At 31.1% G+C, this 16371-nt stretch overlaps 3 protein-coding genes across 11 annotated transcripts; 1 reads left to right on the forward strand and 2 right to left on the reverse strand.

The window, feature by feature from the left end:
- The first annotated feature begins 898 nt into the window (after nt 1-898).
- LOC143183081 (hippocampus abundant transcript 1 protein) lies at nt 899-8059 on the forward strand. 9 transcript variants are annotated; one of them, XR_013002558.1, is made up of 8 exons: nt 899-1449; nt 4311-4535; nt 4743-5144; nt 5222-5443; nt 5650-5933; nt 6018-6318; nt 6405-6551; nt 6836-8059. XR_013002558.1 is itself a non-coding variant. In XM_076384491.1 (8 exons), the coding sequence occupies exons 2-7, from the start codon at nt 4401-4403 to the stop codon at nt 6632-6634; spliced, it is 1584 nt and encodes a 527-aa protein (XP_076240606.1). In that variant the 5' UTR covers nt 899-1449; nt 4311-4400; the 3' UTR covers nt 6635-6651; nt 6836-8059. The 9 variants fall into 9 exon arrangements, 7 of the variants coding, with proteins under 7 accessions (XP_076240606.1, XP_076240599.1, XP_076240605.1 ...); XR_013002559.1 differs by having other exon boundaries at nt 6405-6530; XM_076384491.1 differs by having other exon boundaries at nt 6395-6651.
- Nucleotides 8060-8807: 748 nt separating this feature from the next.
- Tbc1d7 (TBC1 domain family member 7) lies at nt 8808-10796 on the reverse strand. The gene is made up of 5 exons (XM_076384492.1): nt 10489-10796; nt 10000-10349; nt 9630-9914; nt 9420-9549; nt 8808-9344 (listed from the first exon to the last, which is right to left on the reverse strand). The coding sequence occupies exons 1-5, from the start codon at nt 10528-10530 to the stop codon at nt 9258-9260; spliced, it is 894 nt and encodes a 297-aa protein (XP_076240607.1). The 5' UTR covers nt 10531-10796; the 3' UTR covers nt 8808-9257.
- Nucleotides 10797-12021: 1225 nt separating this feature from the next.
- Nucleotides 12022-13497, reverse strand: Csl4 (exosome component 1 Csl4). Its single transcript, XM_076384567.1, has 5 exons — nt 13347-13497; nt 13171-13286; nt 12856-13104; nt 12694-12775; nt 12022-12638 (listed from the first exon to the last, which is right to left on the reverse strand). Exons 1-5 carry the CDS (start codon nt 13381-13383, stop codon nt 12526-12528), a joined length of 597 nt encoding a protein of 198 aa, XP_076240682.1. The 5' UTR covers nt 13384-13497; the 3' UTR covers nt 12022-12525.
- Nucleotides 13498-16371: the final 2874 nt, after the last annotated feature.

The following is a 16371-nucleotide window of genomic DNA, read 5'->3' on the forward strand; positions in this document are numbered from 1 at the left end:
AAGCACCCAAGCTCATGCTGCGTACGCATGGAACGCGATACGTTATCAGGCAAGACAAATCGTAGTTCATTGGGAATGGTTACGGTGGTTTTGTTTCTTGATAACGCTTATCAATCGATCCTTCTGCTCGATGATTTAATGCCGAAGTTATTTTCGGCGTCGATGGATTTCTTCGGTCGTATTGGGATATCTTTAAAACCAGAAGAGTTAGATAATGGAAATAGTTCGAGCCGAAGTTAATGCAGATATTATTCTGTTTCTTTCTGTATTTACAATAAATTATTATATGACACATGTATTTTAAATGTGACACAATTCAAGAAATACAATTTGGTAAATAGGCCTCCATTCGTGGTAAAGATTTTATTAATTGAACTTCGAAATTCTAGGGTCTATTCGAAAATTTTCTCATGTATAAACTACAAATTATTCGAATAATGTTGAGAAATTCTATTTATTACAAATAACAAGTAACTGTACTTTAGATGAATTATTTGAATAAGATAATTTTCGTTAGATAGTTTTATATATTTTTGTCAATATTATGTTTTTACTATCTAAATAATTTTTTTCTAAGCTCATTAATAGCTTTTTCTAAAAAACATACTTTTCTGAGTTGTGCCACTTTTAATATATTATATGCGATATTGCTTCTTTTATTGATTATTTGATAAAAATTATTGCATTTCCATGAAAATTATTGCGAGATTAACTAACCGGAAGTGTCGACACTTCAATGATCATTGAATTCCACGTTTATCAACTCCAACTGATTACAAGAGTCTATTTCTATTTAAATTGTTTTGATTTAATATAAAATTCGAAAATTTGAAGATATGAAAATTTGATAATTTCTAAGTTTTAAGGTTAAAAACTTGAAAAATGTGAAATTTTTAACTACAATTCGTCGTAAAAATCGTAATTATTAGCTCTATTTGAAATTGGCGCGCAAATAAGTTCTTGAGTTCCATAAAGTTGGTTCATAAATGAAAATTCACCATACAGGATTTCTCTGACTGCTACGTTTTCCACTCTATGCTTTCCGTAAAATATATTGCACTTACCTGATAGTCTGTAGAGTAGTCTGCGGACATGGTTAACTGTGGATCGTCGCATTATGTAGATACGAACGTTAGAAGAATTTGAAAGGCTGGAATCGCTTTGTGTTCACGCGAGGGGTATCACAGAAAAATGACTCGCACAGTGTCATCGAATTTTTAGGAATTAATGAAACTGAAAAAGCGGAAGAGTCTGTGCGCGCAGTGCGTGAATATGCCCGCCAAGGTCTCAAAGAAGGTCGTGGGCATGATCGTACGAAGCCGAAAATTCATTATTAAGGATGGGGTCATTACGGTATTGAACAATTCAGTTTAATATCTATTAGATTAAGTTCCATCTCGATCCTTTTTCTATATATATGTATATGTTTTCTCTGATTTCGCGTCAAAAGTAAGTACGAATTTTCGTTCGAAGCATGACGTACAATAACGATAATGTCTTGTGTTTATCTTCTGTCAAGTAGTGCATAAAATAGAATATAACAACGGAAAATTTTCCGTACCGGTTGCGAATCGACGATTTTAAGTTATTCTAAAATGTTCAGGACTGTGAAATTCGTGTGAGTTTTAGCGTGATTACATTGTAATTACATAGCATTGACACATGGCTGAATCTTTGTTCATTTTCATGTATGCCTGTTGATAAGATTCATTTTCATGTAGAGCAACTGTTGTAATATACAATTCACGTGTTTCTTGTAAAAAATTAGAAATTTTTCAAGGGTACAATGTTTAACACCATAGGCCTTTACTTCAAGCTTATACAGTTTTGTGATTCTCGAATCAGAAATACAAAATGCTAATTGTAATGCGCAGTGGTGGAATAATAATTTTGTTAATCTCTAAATATAATACGTGTTATTCAACTTCAACTTCTATACATTCTTAATACTTTACAATAACTGAACTACGATTGCAACCAGCTTCTTTGTTTCATTTTTATCTCTTAAGATAGCTTAAGATCGTTCTAAATGTATGATTCATATTTTCTTAAACTTATTAGATAATATTTAACACAATAGAAAAGTTAATCCATAAATACAAAGAAACATAATATAATTTCGTATATTGTATTATTTTTTACTTTTTTATTTCATTTAGTATCATTGTCATGTTTATATTTATGATAATTATGATAAAATAATATATTTGATTCTCATATTGCATTAATCTATTACTATTATACATTTTACAGAAAATATTTTGTACTACTGACAATATTTCATAGAAAAAATAAATAGTTATTAGATATATCAGTTAACATATTGCTCAGTAAATATGTAAAAAAGTATTTTTAAAAAATATGGTCAGTTTTAAACTTACTGTAATGAAAATTATTAAATGTAAAATTTGATTGCAATTAAGTCAAATATGAATAAATACTTCTATTATTAGTACAAACTAATTATCGAAATTATAAACTACAAGACGTTGAAAATACGAAACTTAACATTATCATTATGATAATGGCTTATCTATAGAAGCGTAAATCGTACGCGCGTGGAAATAAACATACCTTTATATTACTTTATGAAAATGTGTTTTTCTTATCAATATATGGTATCAAATTTTTTATTTCCTTTTATACATATATATTATGTGTATATATATATATATACACAAACAAATATAGAAGTATCCTTTGACTGATATCGTTCTGGCGCATATTGATCAGCTGCTAACAATGTGCGGTTGACCATTGATCATTTGAAATGTTGAATCACTTGGAAATGATAATTTTTAAAAATTTAATTTTCTGAGGGGAAAGATTTCTTTGTTAGCATATTTTTCATAAATATATGACGAATAAAATATCGTATTTCCTCGCTAGACTTTTAGGTTAGATTCTATTGGAACTTATGAAGAAGAGACTATAGCGTGTATTGTGAAAAGTAGGGGGGGATTCGATACCAGAGTTGCAATGCAGTGGTTCTGGTTTTCGTCCGAAATTTCTGCTAGTTATATCGAAAAAGATGAAAGCGTGCGCTTGAAAATCGAGGGAAGCGTTTGTCGAATACGTAATTGTAAAAATTTCAATGGTGAAGTGTTGACAATAAGTTATGACATCGAGAAACATTAAATTCGGGAAGGAATACTCTGCCCGATACATCAGTTTATATTCGTTACCGATTGTACCATTTTCTTTGCTACGATTTTAATACACCACTTAATAAGACGATTTTTACGGATGACAACTCAAAAATCGGAGACTGTCGCGTATTACGAAAATCTCGTGAAATTGTAACAAACGGTGTTATTTGGAAAATCGAATTATTTCAAATTTTCGTCAAGTTACTAATATACAACGAGCGAGATGTTCGACAGAAACGTGATGGTTTTGTTTAAAAAAGGAAAATGGTTAAAACAGAATTGCTCGAATGGCACTACGTAAAAAGACGAGAATATTGAAGATTTCTTAAACTGTAACTTTTTAACAATGTAGCACCCTCTAAACAAGTTGTCCTTGAAAGTTAAGAAGACTAAAGTATGTGATAAGAACTTCCAAATGTTCTGAAAATCTTGAAATAATGAAACAAGTATATTTTAAAGATGATCACAATTTGATGTTTCATTAATTAATATTAGTTCTAACACTACGTTTTGTGGATTAACAAGGTCTTTTGGCTTTACATAGCTGACAAATGTAAAAAGAGAACAGAGGAATAAGCTATGTTTTATTCAGATAAAAAACAATTGAAATGTAACTACAGCTGATTATGACAACAGAATCATTTGAATGAGAGAAATTAAACAATGACATTGATCCTTACTTAATTTATCGCACTAACTTCTTTTTGTGATAATATTGAAAGCTGATGCACAATATTTTTCATACTAACTCATAGTCTATATATTGAATTTACTTATGTAATTTTTATCAATAGCACAAGTTATGGTGATAAAAATTTAGTACTACAAAAAGAAGAAAGAAGCTTGTTGCGATTAATAATTCAATTATTTTGTACGTACATAAGTGAAAAAATAATACTTGTATCTTATTAGACAATGTGGTATATGTGATATAGTAAAAATATGTATAGAAGCAGATGTAAAAATTGAATGTACTGTGAAAGTGTATACTGATAAAGAAGAAAATGCAGAATTAAAAAAATAAAGCTTTGAACTTGAAATTAACGCATAAATATAATTAAATGAGTCATAGTAATAACAAATAATCTTTAATGAAGACTTAGGTTGAACGTTTGAAAATGCAAGATTAATATGGTGCTAAGTAAAGATTATTCATTACAGTATTATATGGATCTGAACAACTGATAAATGAAAAATTGATAGAATCATAAATATGGAAAGAAATATATATAGTAGCACTTCTTAGGGGTCATGCCCCCTGGGGCAACAGGTGGAGCAGAGGGCCTGGGCCCTTCCTGTTCTGAAATTCACAGCAGCCAAGAACATGCTATTGCTAAACTCACACCTCCTCTTACATTTGCTCAGCAATGCTACAGGCATCTTAAGGTCAGCTGTCACAATTTGCAAAGCGCTTGTAGTTTTGATAAATTCAAAGAAAATTATGATGTCATTATATTGTGTAAAATGAAATCTTTTTAATATTTTATTATCACCAGGCCCAGAAAATAGATATCATGGCTGCTTATGAACTTTGTATTCATTCATAATTTTAAAAGCAATGAATTTATATGATTTATTATTTTTGTTTTTCAGAGTTCCGGTATTGGAGAGGCAAGCGTGTACCATGCTCTGGTTGTAATATTTTTGGAATTTTTTGCATGGGGTTTATTAACCATGCCTGTTATCTCTGTATTGAATATCACATTTCCAAATCATACGTTCCTGATGAATGGCTTGATAATGGGCATTAAGGGAATCTTGTCGTTTCTTTCTGCACCATTGATTGGTGCTTTATCTGATGTGTGGGGCCGGAAATTCTTTCTACTCATCACAGTAGCCTTCACATGCGCGCCGATTCCTCTAATGAGCATTAACACATGGTGGTTTTTTGCTATGATCTCCATCAGTGGTGTTTTTGCTTGCACATTTTCAGTGGTATTCGCATATGTTGCTGATGTTACAGAAGAGCATCAAAGATCTCCAGCATATGGTATGGTGAGTATCATGTCATTAATTTTGTTAATAAACATTCAGTGTAGAATTTTTTTTTATTTACAAATATATTTTGTTAGGTATCAGCAACTTTTGCTGCAAGCATGGTAATAAGTCCAGCATTGGGAGATTACATTATGAAAGTGTATGGAGAAAATCTTGTGGTTGCATTGGCAACTGCTATTGCAGTGTTGGATGTGTTTTTTATATTAGTGGCTGTACCTGAAAGTTTGCCTGAAAAAGCTCGTCCACCAGTACCTATATCTTGGGAGCAGGCAGATCCTTTTGCTTATCTTGGAAAGGTAATATGTTATAGCATATATAAAGGAAATGTACTTGAAATCTATCCAAATTAGCGAGTTAGTGTTTAATAATAGATACACCTTGACTATTAGAAGTTTCCCTGTTCTATTTTAAACGAAATGTATAAACCAAGACCACAAAGAAAGCACGTGTTTGAATAGTATAAGAAGTTCAAAATATGTAAATATTAATTATTTTGTTTCAGGTTGGCAAAGATCACACTATCTTAATGTTGTGTATTACTGTGTTCCTGAGCTATCTTCCTGAAGCAGGACAGTATAGTTGTATATTTGTCTATTTGACTAAAGTTATGGGATTTACGGCTTTGATGGTAGCAATTTTCATTGCTGTGGTGGGAATTTTAAGCGTCGGAGCTCAGAGTCTTTTGGGTCCTTTAATAAGGATACTTGGCAGTAAACATACTATAATGTTAGGCCTTTTATTCGAAATGTTACAGCTTATGTGGTTCGGCTTCGGTTCCCAAACATGGTAATATGTCTTATTCATGTTTGTAATGTAATTCCATTGTTTCGCATAAAAATAGGACTCCTTGAATATTTCTATAATTTCAAGGATGATGTGGGCAGCTGGAGTACTCGCTTCTGTTTCAAGTATTACATATCCTGCAATTTCTGCATTCATATCTATGCATTCTGATGCCGACAAACAAGGTTTGGTACAAGGCATGGTAACTGGAATGCGTGGATTATGCAATGGTCTTGGACCAGCAATGTTTGGAGTAATCTTTTATCTATTTCGCGTTGATCTCAACGATAATACTCCTCTCCCTGCAAAGCCATCCCCTTTAGATGAAAATAATAAAACAGGAACTGCCACGCAACATCTTGATATTATACCACAGGTAGTCACCCAGGTAAATTTATTCATAATATGAAGAATAATGTTAATCGAATACATAGTGTGAGCCCTATAACAAAAATAATTTTTAGCTTGTACCAGGACCACCATTTGTGTTTGGTGCATTACTCGCGATATGTGCATTATTGGTAGCTGCATTTATACCCGACACAAACACAATGCCAACAGGACCGATACATCATCCATCCACCTCCCGGAGGCCCTCCGGTAAATACGCATATCAGAAATGTACGTTAAAGGTCGTCAGTTATGTTAAGAGTCAGATGTATTTTTGGTGGTGGGTTTCAAATTCAAATCGGTTGTTGGAGTAAGGAGCTAGCCATTGAATGTAAATGTTGCAAGATACAAAAAGTATACTACACACCTTACGAAAAAGAAATTTTTATTATTAATTACTAATATAATTAAAATACATCTATATTTTACATTATATGTTTTATTTGAAATTTATTGTAAATTAGATATATAATGATGATATATATCCATTATATTGAATTTTCTTATTGTTTAAGGTTTGTCCTTGGATGTGCATTATGAGCCGGATAAATTAGGAAGTGGGAAAGGGAAAATAGGGCCGCTGTCACCTCTAGTCGACAATTGTAATTCTGCTGCTCTATAGCCATTGTCAAAATTCAGATGAGACACGGCCAAGAGGGGGGATATGTATCCTTGCCCAGTGACAAAACTCTACGTTTAGAGAAATGGTTGTTACTATCAAGTGCACCTACTTCACAAGGACTTTAAAAGAGCTGTCTATAATGTATTATACTACATCTTTAAGTCAATAATTAAGTTTGATTTTAGGATTATTGATCTACTTAATGTTTAGGTTTTTACGAGCAGTGCTTGTTTTACGACATGTAGGCTGAACTGAAAAATTAAGTTCAATCTATTTAGGTGTTTTGTTTTACATGAAACGAAAAATTGAATCACTTTTTCTTCTTTTCTTAAAAGAAAGATGATCTTAATATCAATTTACTTCAAGTTAATCACTGAATACTTTGACCTATTTATCAGTGACTCCTAGTTTATGTAGCTTGCCAGTAGGGTAAAACGGTAAAACAGATGAAAGTTGAAACCAGTATTTTTACTAGACTTATAACAAGAGCTACTGAACTTCTTATGTCAAATCTTTTCACCATACGTGTTACACATCGCTAACAGTTCTTTTCTATTAAAGCCAAAAGCACCTGTTATTTTGATCACACATTTCATGAAATTTGGGTTTTAGAATATGTTTTCGATATTTTTGTCATATTTAAAAAAAAATCTTACTTTGTGAATACATTTTGTTTCATTTTTTTCATGCATTCCTGTGTTTTAAGCATGCCTTTTAAATTAGAAACGAAAGGAGAGTGCAATAGTCAAGGAAGAATGAACAACATCGTAAATGAACTTATATAGCTAAAATAGAGAATAAGTTTTCAGTTGCGTATATCTACTAGTGAGAGTTAGCTGATGTTTGTAAAGTACGTTAAACTATTTTTTTTGCATAAAATATTTATTTTAATAATTAGACGTCAGCAGAATGAATGCAATGGCCTTAACCAGAAAGGAAAACGATTTATACATATAAAATTATACTTTGTCGTTCGAATGGCAGAATGGTAGATTCTGATCGAGAATGTTACAAACACTTATTAATTGAACGCTTATAGCGTTTCTTTAATGTTAAAATGTGCATGTTATAAATTGGAGTCATTGATGTTAAGGAAATACAACAATAGTGTAGTGTATTTGTGCATTTCACTTGTATTTTATGAGAAAACTAGTGTTTGCAGAACTGTATGTGCATTGCCATAGTATGGTAACTCTTTGAATTCAAAATCTGCCAATATTGCTTAAAATTTACTCATAACAATGAACTTTGATTTTGTGTTAAAATCTTGCACATTGCTATTGTTTGAACCAAATGTGAAATTTTTAAAAAAATGCTCGAGGTGAATGCGGTTTTATTATTCACCATTTTTTAACATACATGAAGTTATTGCCATCATTTGTTATGAGGTAATTAAGAGACAAAAGAGGATGTTGAAATCCCCTGAAAAAACCAAAGAATGAATAGTAGCAGATCTATTTGAAAATTGTAATATTAGAAAACAGTACGAATTCGTGAAATATGGTGCAATGCGTGAGCAAGAAATAAAATTTTGTATGATCTCACTTTTCTCCAAGAATCCATCTATTTTCTAAATTAGAAAAAATGTACATAAATCAAGATATATTCTTTCTTTTATAAAAGGCCAACAGAAAGTTCAATTTTTGGAAATTTTAATCTATTAGCGTTATTCCATTATTTGGAATTATTCCGATATTCAAAAGCGTTATGCTGCATATCGACATTTAATATTGTTTTTTATATTGTCATAATGTACATACAATGGGATGAAATTCCGTTGTAATTGCACAAGTTAAAAATACAACTACGATAACAAACGTGACAGATTTCTTGGAGAATACAAACACAAAATACAGTAATTTTGCGTTTCTGTTTGATTTATAAAGTATTTATTAACTTGCTCTTACACACTCGAGTACATCAACACTGTTGTAACATAACATTACAAAAGAGGCAACACAAAAATCACAATATTAAGGATAAAGTCCAGTTTAAGACTTAACACCTCAATAAATTAAGTAATTGTACAATGTATGACGAATGCATTAATAAAAATAATTATTTTTAAGATATAAGGATTATGTTGTACAAACATATCAATTCTCAGATATATAAGAAACCTTTTTACATATTTAAATCTGTATAAAAGATTAATAATTTAATTTAATGTTTACAATTTCATAACATACTTTTCAATATACTAATTCTATACTATTTACATTATTTTTCTAAATGTTTAATTATTTACAAATATTTTATACATTTTATAAGTTTTTAACTTTGTGCTTCCATTAATCAAGATCTGTTTAAATGATTTAGGAAATAGTTGACAATGCTGAACCACTCTGTTGCCAAGATTCAATTGCTTTATTAACAATTACTTCTGAACTTTCTTCTGTTATCTGAAATATAAATACTTGCCTTGAAACAGTATTTAATGGCACTTAATATTTGAAGGCGTGTACACATCTACGTACATTGCTTATAGTATCTAATACACCATCTAAACTTTCACATCTTAGTAAAAGTCGTCTTAAAGTTGTGAGTGTGACTACAGTGGCAAAAATTAATATTTTGTTTGCACCCACAACAATTTTATCCCAAATTCTATAAAAAGTATATGAACATATTTGGGTGATTATATATTCTAAATTTGTATCAATATTACAATACTGAATACCACATACTTTGCTATAGAACCATCAGATATTGTTCCTGCAAAACATGAACAAAACCAGACATCATATGGGATGTTGTGAAGTGCCTCAATTTTTATAAGATGTTTGTATAATTCTGGGTCTTCTTTTTCTAGTAAGGTACAAGCACATTCTTGCAATTTGCTTACTTCTTTATGAAATTTTTGTACCTGGTCTAAAAGACCACATAATATCCAATATGTGTCTACTAATTTCTCTTCATAACAGTCAATATCAACAATGTGCCATAGTGTTTCAGCTATTCTACTCATAGCTCTAAAACAAACACATTTATTGATAAGTATATTGGTTTAATAAAATATAATTTTATTATGGAAGATATTGAAACATTATTAAAAACCTATGTAAAGGAATTTCCAATTGAGCAGTTATATCAAGCTTTGCTCTTCTGGTACGCAATAACCACATAGTAAGAAACATTAAATGAGGTTTCATATAATCATCCAAAATCTTAGTAACTTTTAATGCTTTTTGTAAGTCTTTGAATTCAGCTTTCCTTTGATTCATTATAAATTCATGGCTATCAACATACACTGGTATAACATCTAATAATATTTTCCAAAGAAAATTTCTGTATATAGCAGGAACTGTAAATCTGTAGCAAAACTGTCTCAATTTTGTTTTGTCGAAAGGACGTTCTTTGAGTAATATTTCCAGAGATCTTTTTTCCTCAACACTACGAAATCCCACCTATAATTTAATGCATGAATTGTTAATCATGCAGCTGCATGATAAACTATTACATTTCATAATATAGCGTTTATTTACTAGACACTTTATAAAATAGCTATATTGTAATAATTAAAGTGACGTATTGTTTAATAATTACCTTTTCGTAATAAGATGAACGAAAATTTCGTTCATCAGCCATTTTTTAATTACCAATATTTTGAAGTATATACGTAATTATTCAGTCTCTTGAAAATATTTAATTGCATTTAAACTGAGAAACATCAACGAAATTGTACATTCAAATTCGTTTTCATACATTCACTTTGCGTGAATCCATGTTGATTTACATATTTATAAAACAACTACAGTAGATAGACCTAATTAAAGTATAACTCAATATCTAATTTAAGTCAACTATATTAAATATAATAATGCAATCAAATTAAAAAAATTCATTCTATATCTAATTGTTGAATCAAAATCATAAAGGAGGTTATACCATTGGTTAAATAAACATGTAGACTTTACACCGAATATATGTTTGAGGTTTTACTTCTTATTGCCATTTTCATGAGACTTACAACGTCACCAACAGATTATCCAGAGCGGGAAATTATAAAATACCGTATTTTATATTTTTACAAAAATTAGAATTCATTAACCTATAATATATTTCGTAGATTATAATTATATTTCTATATTTTCTAAAAGGAAATATATTTGGCATTTGATATATTTTATTAACCTTATTGTATTTTAAGTATTTTTATATTGGATGTTTAACAGGTGGGCGATAAAAGATATTAAAAGAACGAGATTCGATACTATCGCAACTCAAACGATATTTTTGCGATTCTCGAAGATGCGCGCGCAGTCCACTTCGAATAGAATGACGCTGAAGTGTAGAGCTCTTTGCACTGTAAGTTTTTAACTATTTTTCTTAGTATTATAATGGAGTTCGTCGGATTTTTGTGTATTTTAAAAACATTTGATGTATTTTCGAGTAGCTATACAATAAAATTGTATGTATCTTTCAATATATCTTTGAAATTTACGAAACATTCGAGTCTGACTTTCGAGCGGTAAAAACGCGGATACTTAGCCACGAATATTAGGAAAATACTAAAAAATACTACAAATTCGTGATTAACTAGTTCATTATTCTTATGGTTTTGTTGTTTGTGCTTCTTTTTGACTTCTCTGAAAGTTTTTGTATTAAGGACATTTGAAATATGGTTAGCGATTTTTAAAATTTTCAAAGTAATTCAACTTACAGCAATGGCCGACATCTTTCCCTCTAACGATCGCTTCATGAACTGTCAGATATGAATTAAAAGTTGGCACTTTTCTACTTCGTGGATTACAGAGATACAAAACGTTTTGTCAACTTCGCAATAATTAGGGTAAATACAATATACTTTACCCATTATCATTTAATTACTTCTAATTAATGCTAAATAGTGCTCTTATTTACTGTTTATTATTATTTTCATCAAACAATTATACATTTTTCTTAAAAATTGATTGAATATTTTAAGAAAATTTAGATTAATTTTTGTGTCTACGCTACTTCGTATTTTAGTTGATACCTTTATACGCTTTTTTAAATTAGAATTTTCGCAATTTATTACAAATTTGTACAACATACTTGTATTTATAAAAATATTTTTATTTTATATTACAGATTTTTTATTACAATTGGAATTGCGAGTTCGGGTAGTGTAACGGGAAGATTAATGTAAGTATTACTTCCTTTTATTGAATATTAAATAGAATTTAGATTTTAGGATATAAACTTAAAAAAAAATATTGAAATTCAATTTTTCGTTAACATTTCATTGTTTGAGAAGAAAATATATATGTTCCATTTGGATGAGACTGTTGGAAATTCACCAAAAGTGTTGCAATTTTTAAAGCAGAATCATTGGTAGAAAAATTAGAATAGAATTTTCTTTTTTATGATAAAAAGGAAGTAGGGTAGAGTTCTTTACTCAATGAATTCAATCAACTTTAGAGTCATTTTTGTTGCTAATAAAATTCGGATAAAATCGAGTCATTTGTATTGAACATGAAACATCGGTAAATTTACGACTGTTTTATCAATCGTCTGTCACTTGCTCTAAGCTTTCTTGACTGAGAATTTGGTCCATGGTCCATTTTTGACGACTTTAGTCTTCAGCTTTTAAGTATTAAATTACTGTTCTACAACAATGTGTTCTGGAACCACTTTTGCTACTTTTCTGAATTCTTTACGCAGTGTCTTAGGACACTGCATTTGTGTCCAACTGATAGGTACCATAGCCACGCCTATAAGATGATAGTAGTCAATAGTAGAAATTAATTAATTATCCTAATAACTTACCTTCTTCGCTATGTGCTATGACTACACCTAATTCATTTTCTGCTGTACTTAATTGATAAATATGTGCTTCTGTCATTGGCATCTAATGAACATATAGGAAATTATTATGAGATTTATATCTTTGTACTGATTGCACTTTATAAATATGACATAAAAGGATACAACTCTGGCAAGAATGATGTCTCCAGGTCTGAAGCATTTGTACATTTGGATGTTATCTTTGTCAATTGCACGCACATCTTCTTTTCTTAGAATTCCTCTGTAAGGTCTAGTCAACACAATATCACCTATACATTTTATGCTACATTTGCAAAACCTTTGATTGACAATAGTAACCATTGCTGTTACAATGTCACCAGGTGCAGGTACAATACTCTGCTCTGTTATTCCACGAACTTCTATTGTACGAGTCTAAAACACATAATTAAAATTGATTGTAAAAGTAACTATTATTCATGTTACCATTATGTTTCTTACATTTTCTTCTTGTATTAATTTAACAACACCCGCAAGCTTTGAATAAATGTAACCCTGTTGCTCGTAAGTACCAGGTCCAGCTATGTTAACTTTATCAGAAACGCATAGTCTTTGACCTGTTGAAGAAAAACAGCGTTTACTATCTGAAATTTTGTTAAAGCTATTTATATAATTACCTGGCACGCAAACAATAAGATCTTTATTTTCTTCCATGTTATTATTTCAAAAATTTCATTTATTTAGAATATTGAAAGAGGATACATTGTATCAATAATATTGTGTAAATATTTTGAAGGTTATATCGGATTTTGTGAGGTTATGCGATGATTTCTGACATAATGTCTCCCCCTTAGATCACAGCGCCAGTGTAGTTTTTGCGAAGTATTCAAAAGGTTAGTCTTGTTGTAAGTAATGGTCCTAATATTGTGATGCACTTGTCAGAGCTTCTTCAACTTTTATATCGTCACCTTTTTCGTGGGTATATTAGTTTCTTTACTTCCAAATATTTTCTAATGTAGTCTTACTTCGTTTTTTATATTCGTTTTAATTTTTCTATTGTTTTTTTCAACAAACTAAAGGATTTAATGTTGACTCTTTTTGGGTCCCAAATGGATCTCTTCGCGATTCTGATTTCTTCATGTTTATTCTATTATTTTTACTATTTTTAGTTAGTAATCTTTATTTTACGTAAAAATTTGAATTCTCTAGTATTCTTATATTGAACATATAGTAAATATTTGTTTGTTGTTTCAGGTGGAATCCTTAATTTCGATAGTAGAATATTTGTTGGAGTTTTAAATAGTGTAATACGTCATGGCGGCAAAATTCAAATAACGCTTCGTTAGAAAGATCTAGGATGGTTACCAATGAATTGTCATGGAATCTGTGAGTACTTTTTATTTTCTTTTTCGCTTGATTTGATTTGCACATTGATATTTGTTATAATGTATTGTTGAAATTTATGTTTTTATTTGTATAATTTCTTGAAAATTTTGTATCGAACGAAATTTTATTTATTTCGTTCGAAATATGGAACAAATACGAAATGTTTCTGGTATAATACATACCCTATTACGAATATCATTGAATTGTGGAGTAAATTATTCTTTACACTATTTTTTTCAAGAATTTCTGAAAAAAATCGTGTAAATCAACAGAATTACAAAATGTGTGCTTAACATTTTAATAATATGATTGATTAGAAAAATGAGGATATATGTTAACTTTAATTATTTTTTATAATTACAAAATAGTTCATATATCGTATATATGTGTGATAATAACTGAAAAATTTTTGTAATTAGAAGATGGAACCAAAATTCCATCGATTTCCTTTTACCTAACGTTAGTAACCTAGCATAGCAGCATAGTTTAATGGGACACCTTATATATTGGGTGGTATAGTAGGAATGTTTTCTCGTTTGCCTGCACTATCAGCGTGAAAAGAATACGTTTCCTACATCCACCGCTAAAAAATCGCAGAGTTCGCTCGAAAACCAGTGGTTTCTCGAGCCGTCAGTATTTCAGAACGTGAGACACGGAAGTCCATTGAATGTCCAGTCTATCCTGTATATTCATCTGTGGATAAAGCCATTTTCTACAGATCGATGTCGGTAACATTAATGTTATCTAGTATCGATATTTTATCATCGAATTTTCTTTTATTTTCATATTTTTACCAACAGTCGGGAAATTTTCGAGAACAACGCGACAATTCTTGTTGACAGTAAAAATTGTCTGCATATGTAATCAAAGAAAATGACTTGTAGACTCCACAATTCAATGTTTGAAATAGCTGATTTCATGAAATTTGATATTTTTAAACAATTATGAATAATTAAATATCAGAATTCATTGAAATTTAATGAATTTATAATCTACTGTTTATTGATTGTCATTTGCAAAAATTGTTACTTGTAAATCTTCGGTTTATTTCATTCGATATTTTAATCTAACTTGCTCATAAACTTTAATTTTAAACTATGAATGAAAATTTATCAAGAAGAAAAATATGAATCCTTTGTTTGACGAGGGATCGTCGAACCCTCTAGAGGTGCTCGAGCCAAAAGTCCGCTATGTCTTTCGTATTTCGCGTCACAGAATCGTCGGCGATTTCGGTGATTGATGAAGTACCCGTTAAGAATGTCCTAATCGGTGATCAGGCCCTACTAGGCCTCATTATAAACGGGTCGGAGTTAGCTGGACCCACGTTCTTATCTCGGATCAGAGGGGGCCTAGGCTTGTTAGCAAGCCGAACTATGGACTATTACATTTATCTAACCCGATCCACCGAAGTCTCGGGATCCACCGTCGTCGGTTTTCTCGGTACGGCAGTGATGGATATTTCACGGTTAACGTCCTGACACTGTCGCACGTTCGGGCCAGGGGACGATCCTCTCTCGCTCGAAGGAACGTGCCTTGTAATCCTAATTCCCCTTCTTCGGCCACCTTCTCTCGTTAGACTCGATTTCTTCATTTTGATCGGGGTACTAGGTCTCATCAACGTGAAAAGCTCGTACGAGAATAATCGTTGGGTTCGGTTACTGCAGAAAGCTTCATTAGAGAATAATGAAATATTTTGTTGAATAGTTAGAGGATATCAGAACCTGACTAAAAAGAAATAGATTTTTTGTCTCGATATGCGCATCTATTATCCCTGCTTCGATTTTATATACTTTTTATTTTAATGTAGTGTAAATAGAGTCTCTAGCCTCGTATTATGCGCGTGAATGAACACGATAGGTGTTTCTGCAGCAAGACACTGTTGCATATAGCGTTTTAGTGAAACTTCCCGATCGTTGGAGCAAGTGTTGTAATTATACAGTTATTTCAGAACAAAGGTTATTAAAAAACGATCTGTTATTAAAGTGGAGATTAAAAGTAACTGCGATTAAGGGGTCGGTTCCAGGAAGTGCTGTGCGAGTTTCCGAAGTCGCGTACGTTGGGGGTAGGTCGTGACGCCAGAGATAAAGCCAGAATTATGATGGTCTCTGTTTAAGACAATTAAAGTAGAACTGGTTAACAACACGTGTTACAACCAAAGCTCTTCCCGTATGTCTACTTCGGACTCATAACCTGGCGTCATGTCTTCTAACTAGGCTCGCTTAGGCTACCCTCAAGCATAGTAGAATTATTGTCCAGTAGTTAAGGAATTCTTGAACGTCTTCAGGGAGCAATTTTATCTCCGCCAGGTTAATTTCT

The sequence above is a fragment of the Calliopsis andreniformis genome, chromosome 9 (assembly GCF_051401765.1).
Source record: "Calliopsis andreniformis isolate RMS-2024a chromosome 9, iyCalAndr_principal, whole genome shotgun sequence".
NCBI classification, from domain to species: domain Eukaryota; kingdom Metazoa; phylum Arthropoda; class Insecta; order Hymenoptera; family Andrenidae; genus Calliopsis; species Calliopsis andreniformis.

Coding starts and splice junctions, on each gene's coding strand:
- LOC143183081 (XM_076384484.1), top strand. CDS start 4,401: ATGCCCCCTGGGGCAACAGGTGGAGCAGAGGGCCTGGGCCCTTCCTGT. Junction 5,444..5,649: donor CTTTTGCTTATCTTGGAAAG/GTAATATGTTAT, acceptor ATTTTGTTTCAG/GTTGGCAAAGATCACACTAT. Junction 6,319..6,394: donor TACCACAGGTAGTCACCCAG/GTAAATTTATTC, acceptor AATAATTTTTAG/CTTGTACCAGGACCACCATT.
- Csl4 (XM_076384567.1), bottom strand. CDS start 13,383: ATGGAAGAAAATAAAGATCTTATTGTTTGCGTGCCAG. Junction 12,776..12,855: donor ACATCATTCTTGCCAGAGTT/GTATCCTTTTAT, acceptor TATGTTCATTAG/ATGCCAATGACAGAAGCACA. Junction 12,639..12,693: donor CATAGCACATAGCGAAGAAG/GTAAGTTATTAG, acceptor ATCATCTTATAG/GCGTGGCTATGGTACCTATC.
- Tbc1d7 (XM_076384492.1), bottom strand. CDS start 10,530: ATGGCTGATGAACGAAATTTTCGTTCATCTTATTACGAAAAG. Junction 9,915..9,999: donor TTGGAAATTCCTTTACATAG/GTTTTTAATAAT, acceptor TGTTTGTTTTAG/AGCTATGAGTAGAATAGCTG. Junction 9,345..9,419: donor TATTAGATACTATAAGCAAT/GTACGTAGATGT, acceptor TTTATATTTCAG/ATAACAGAAGAAAGTTCAGA.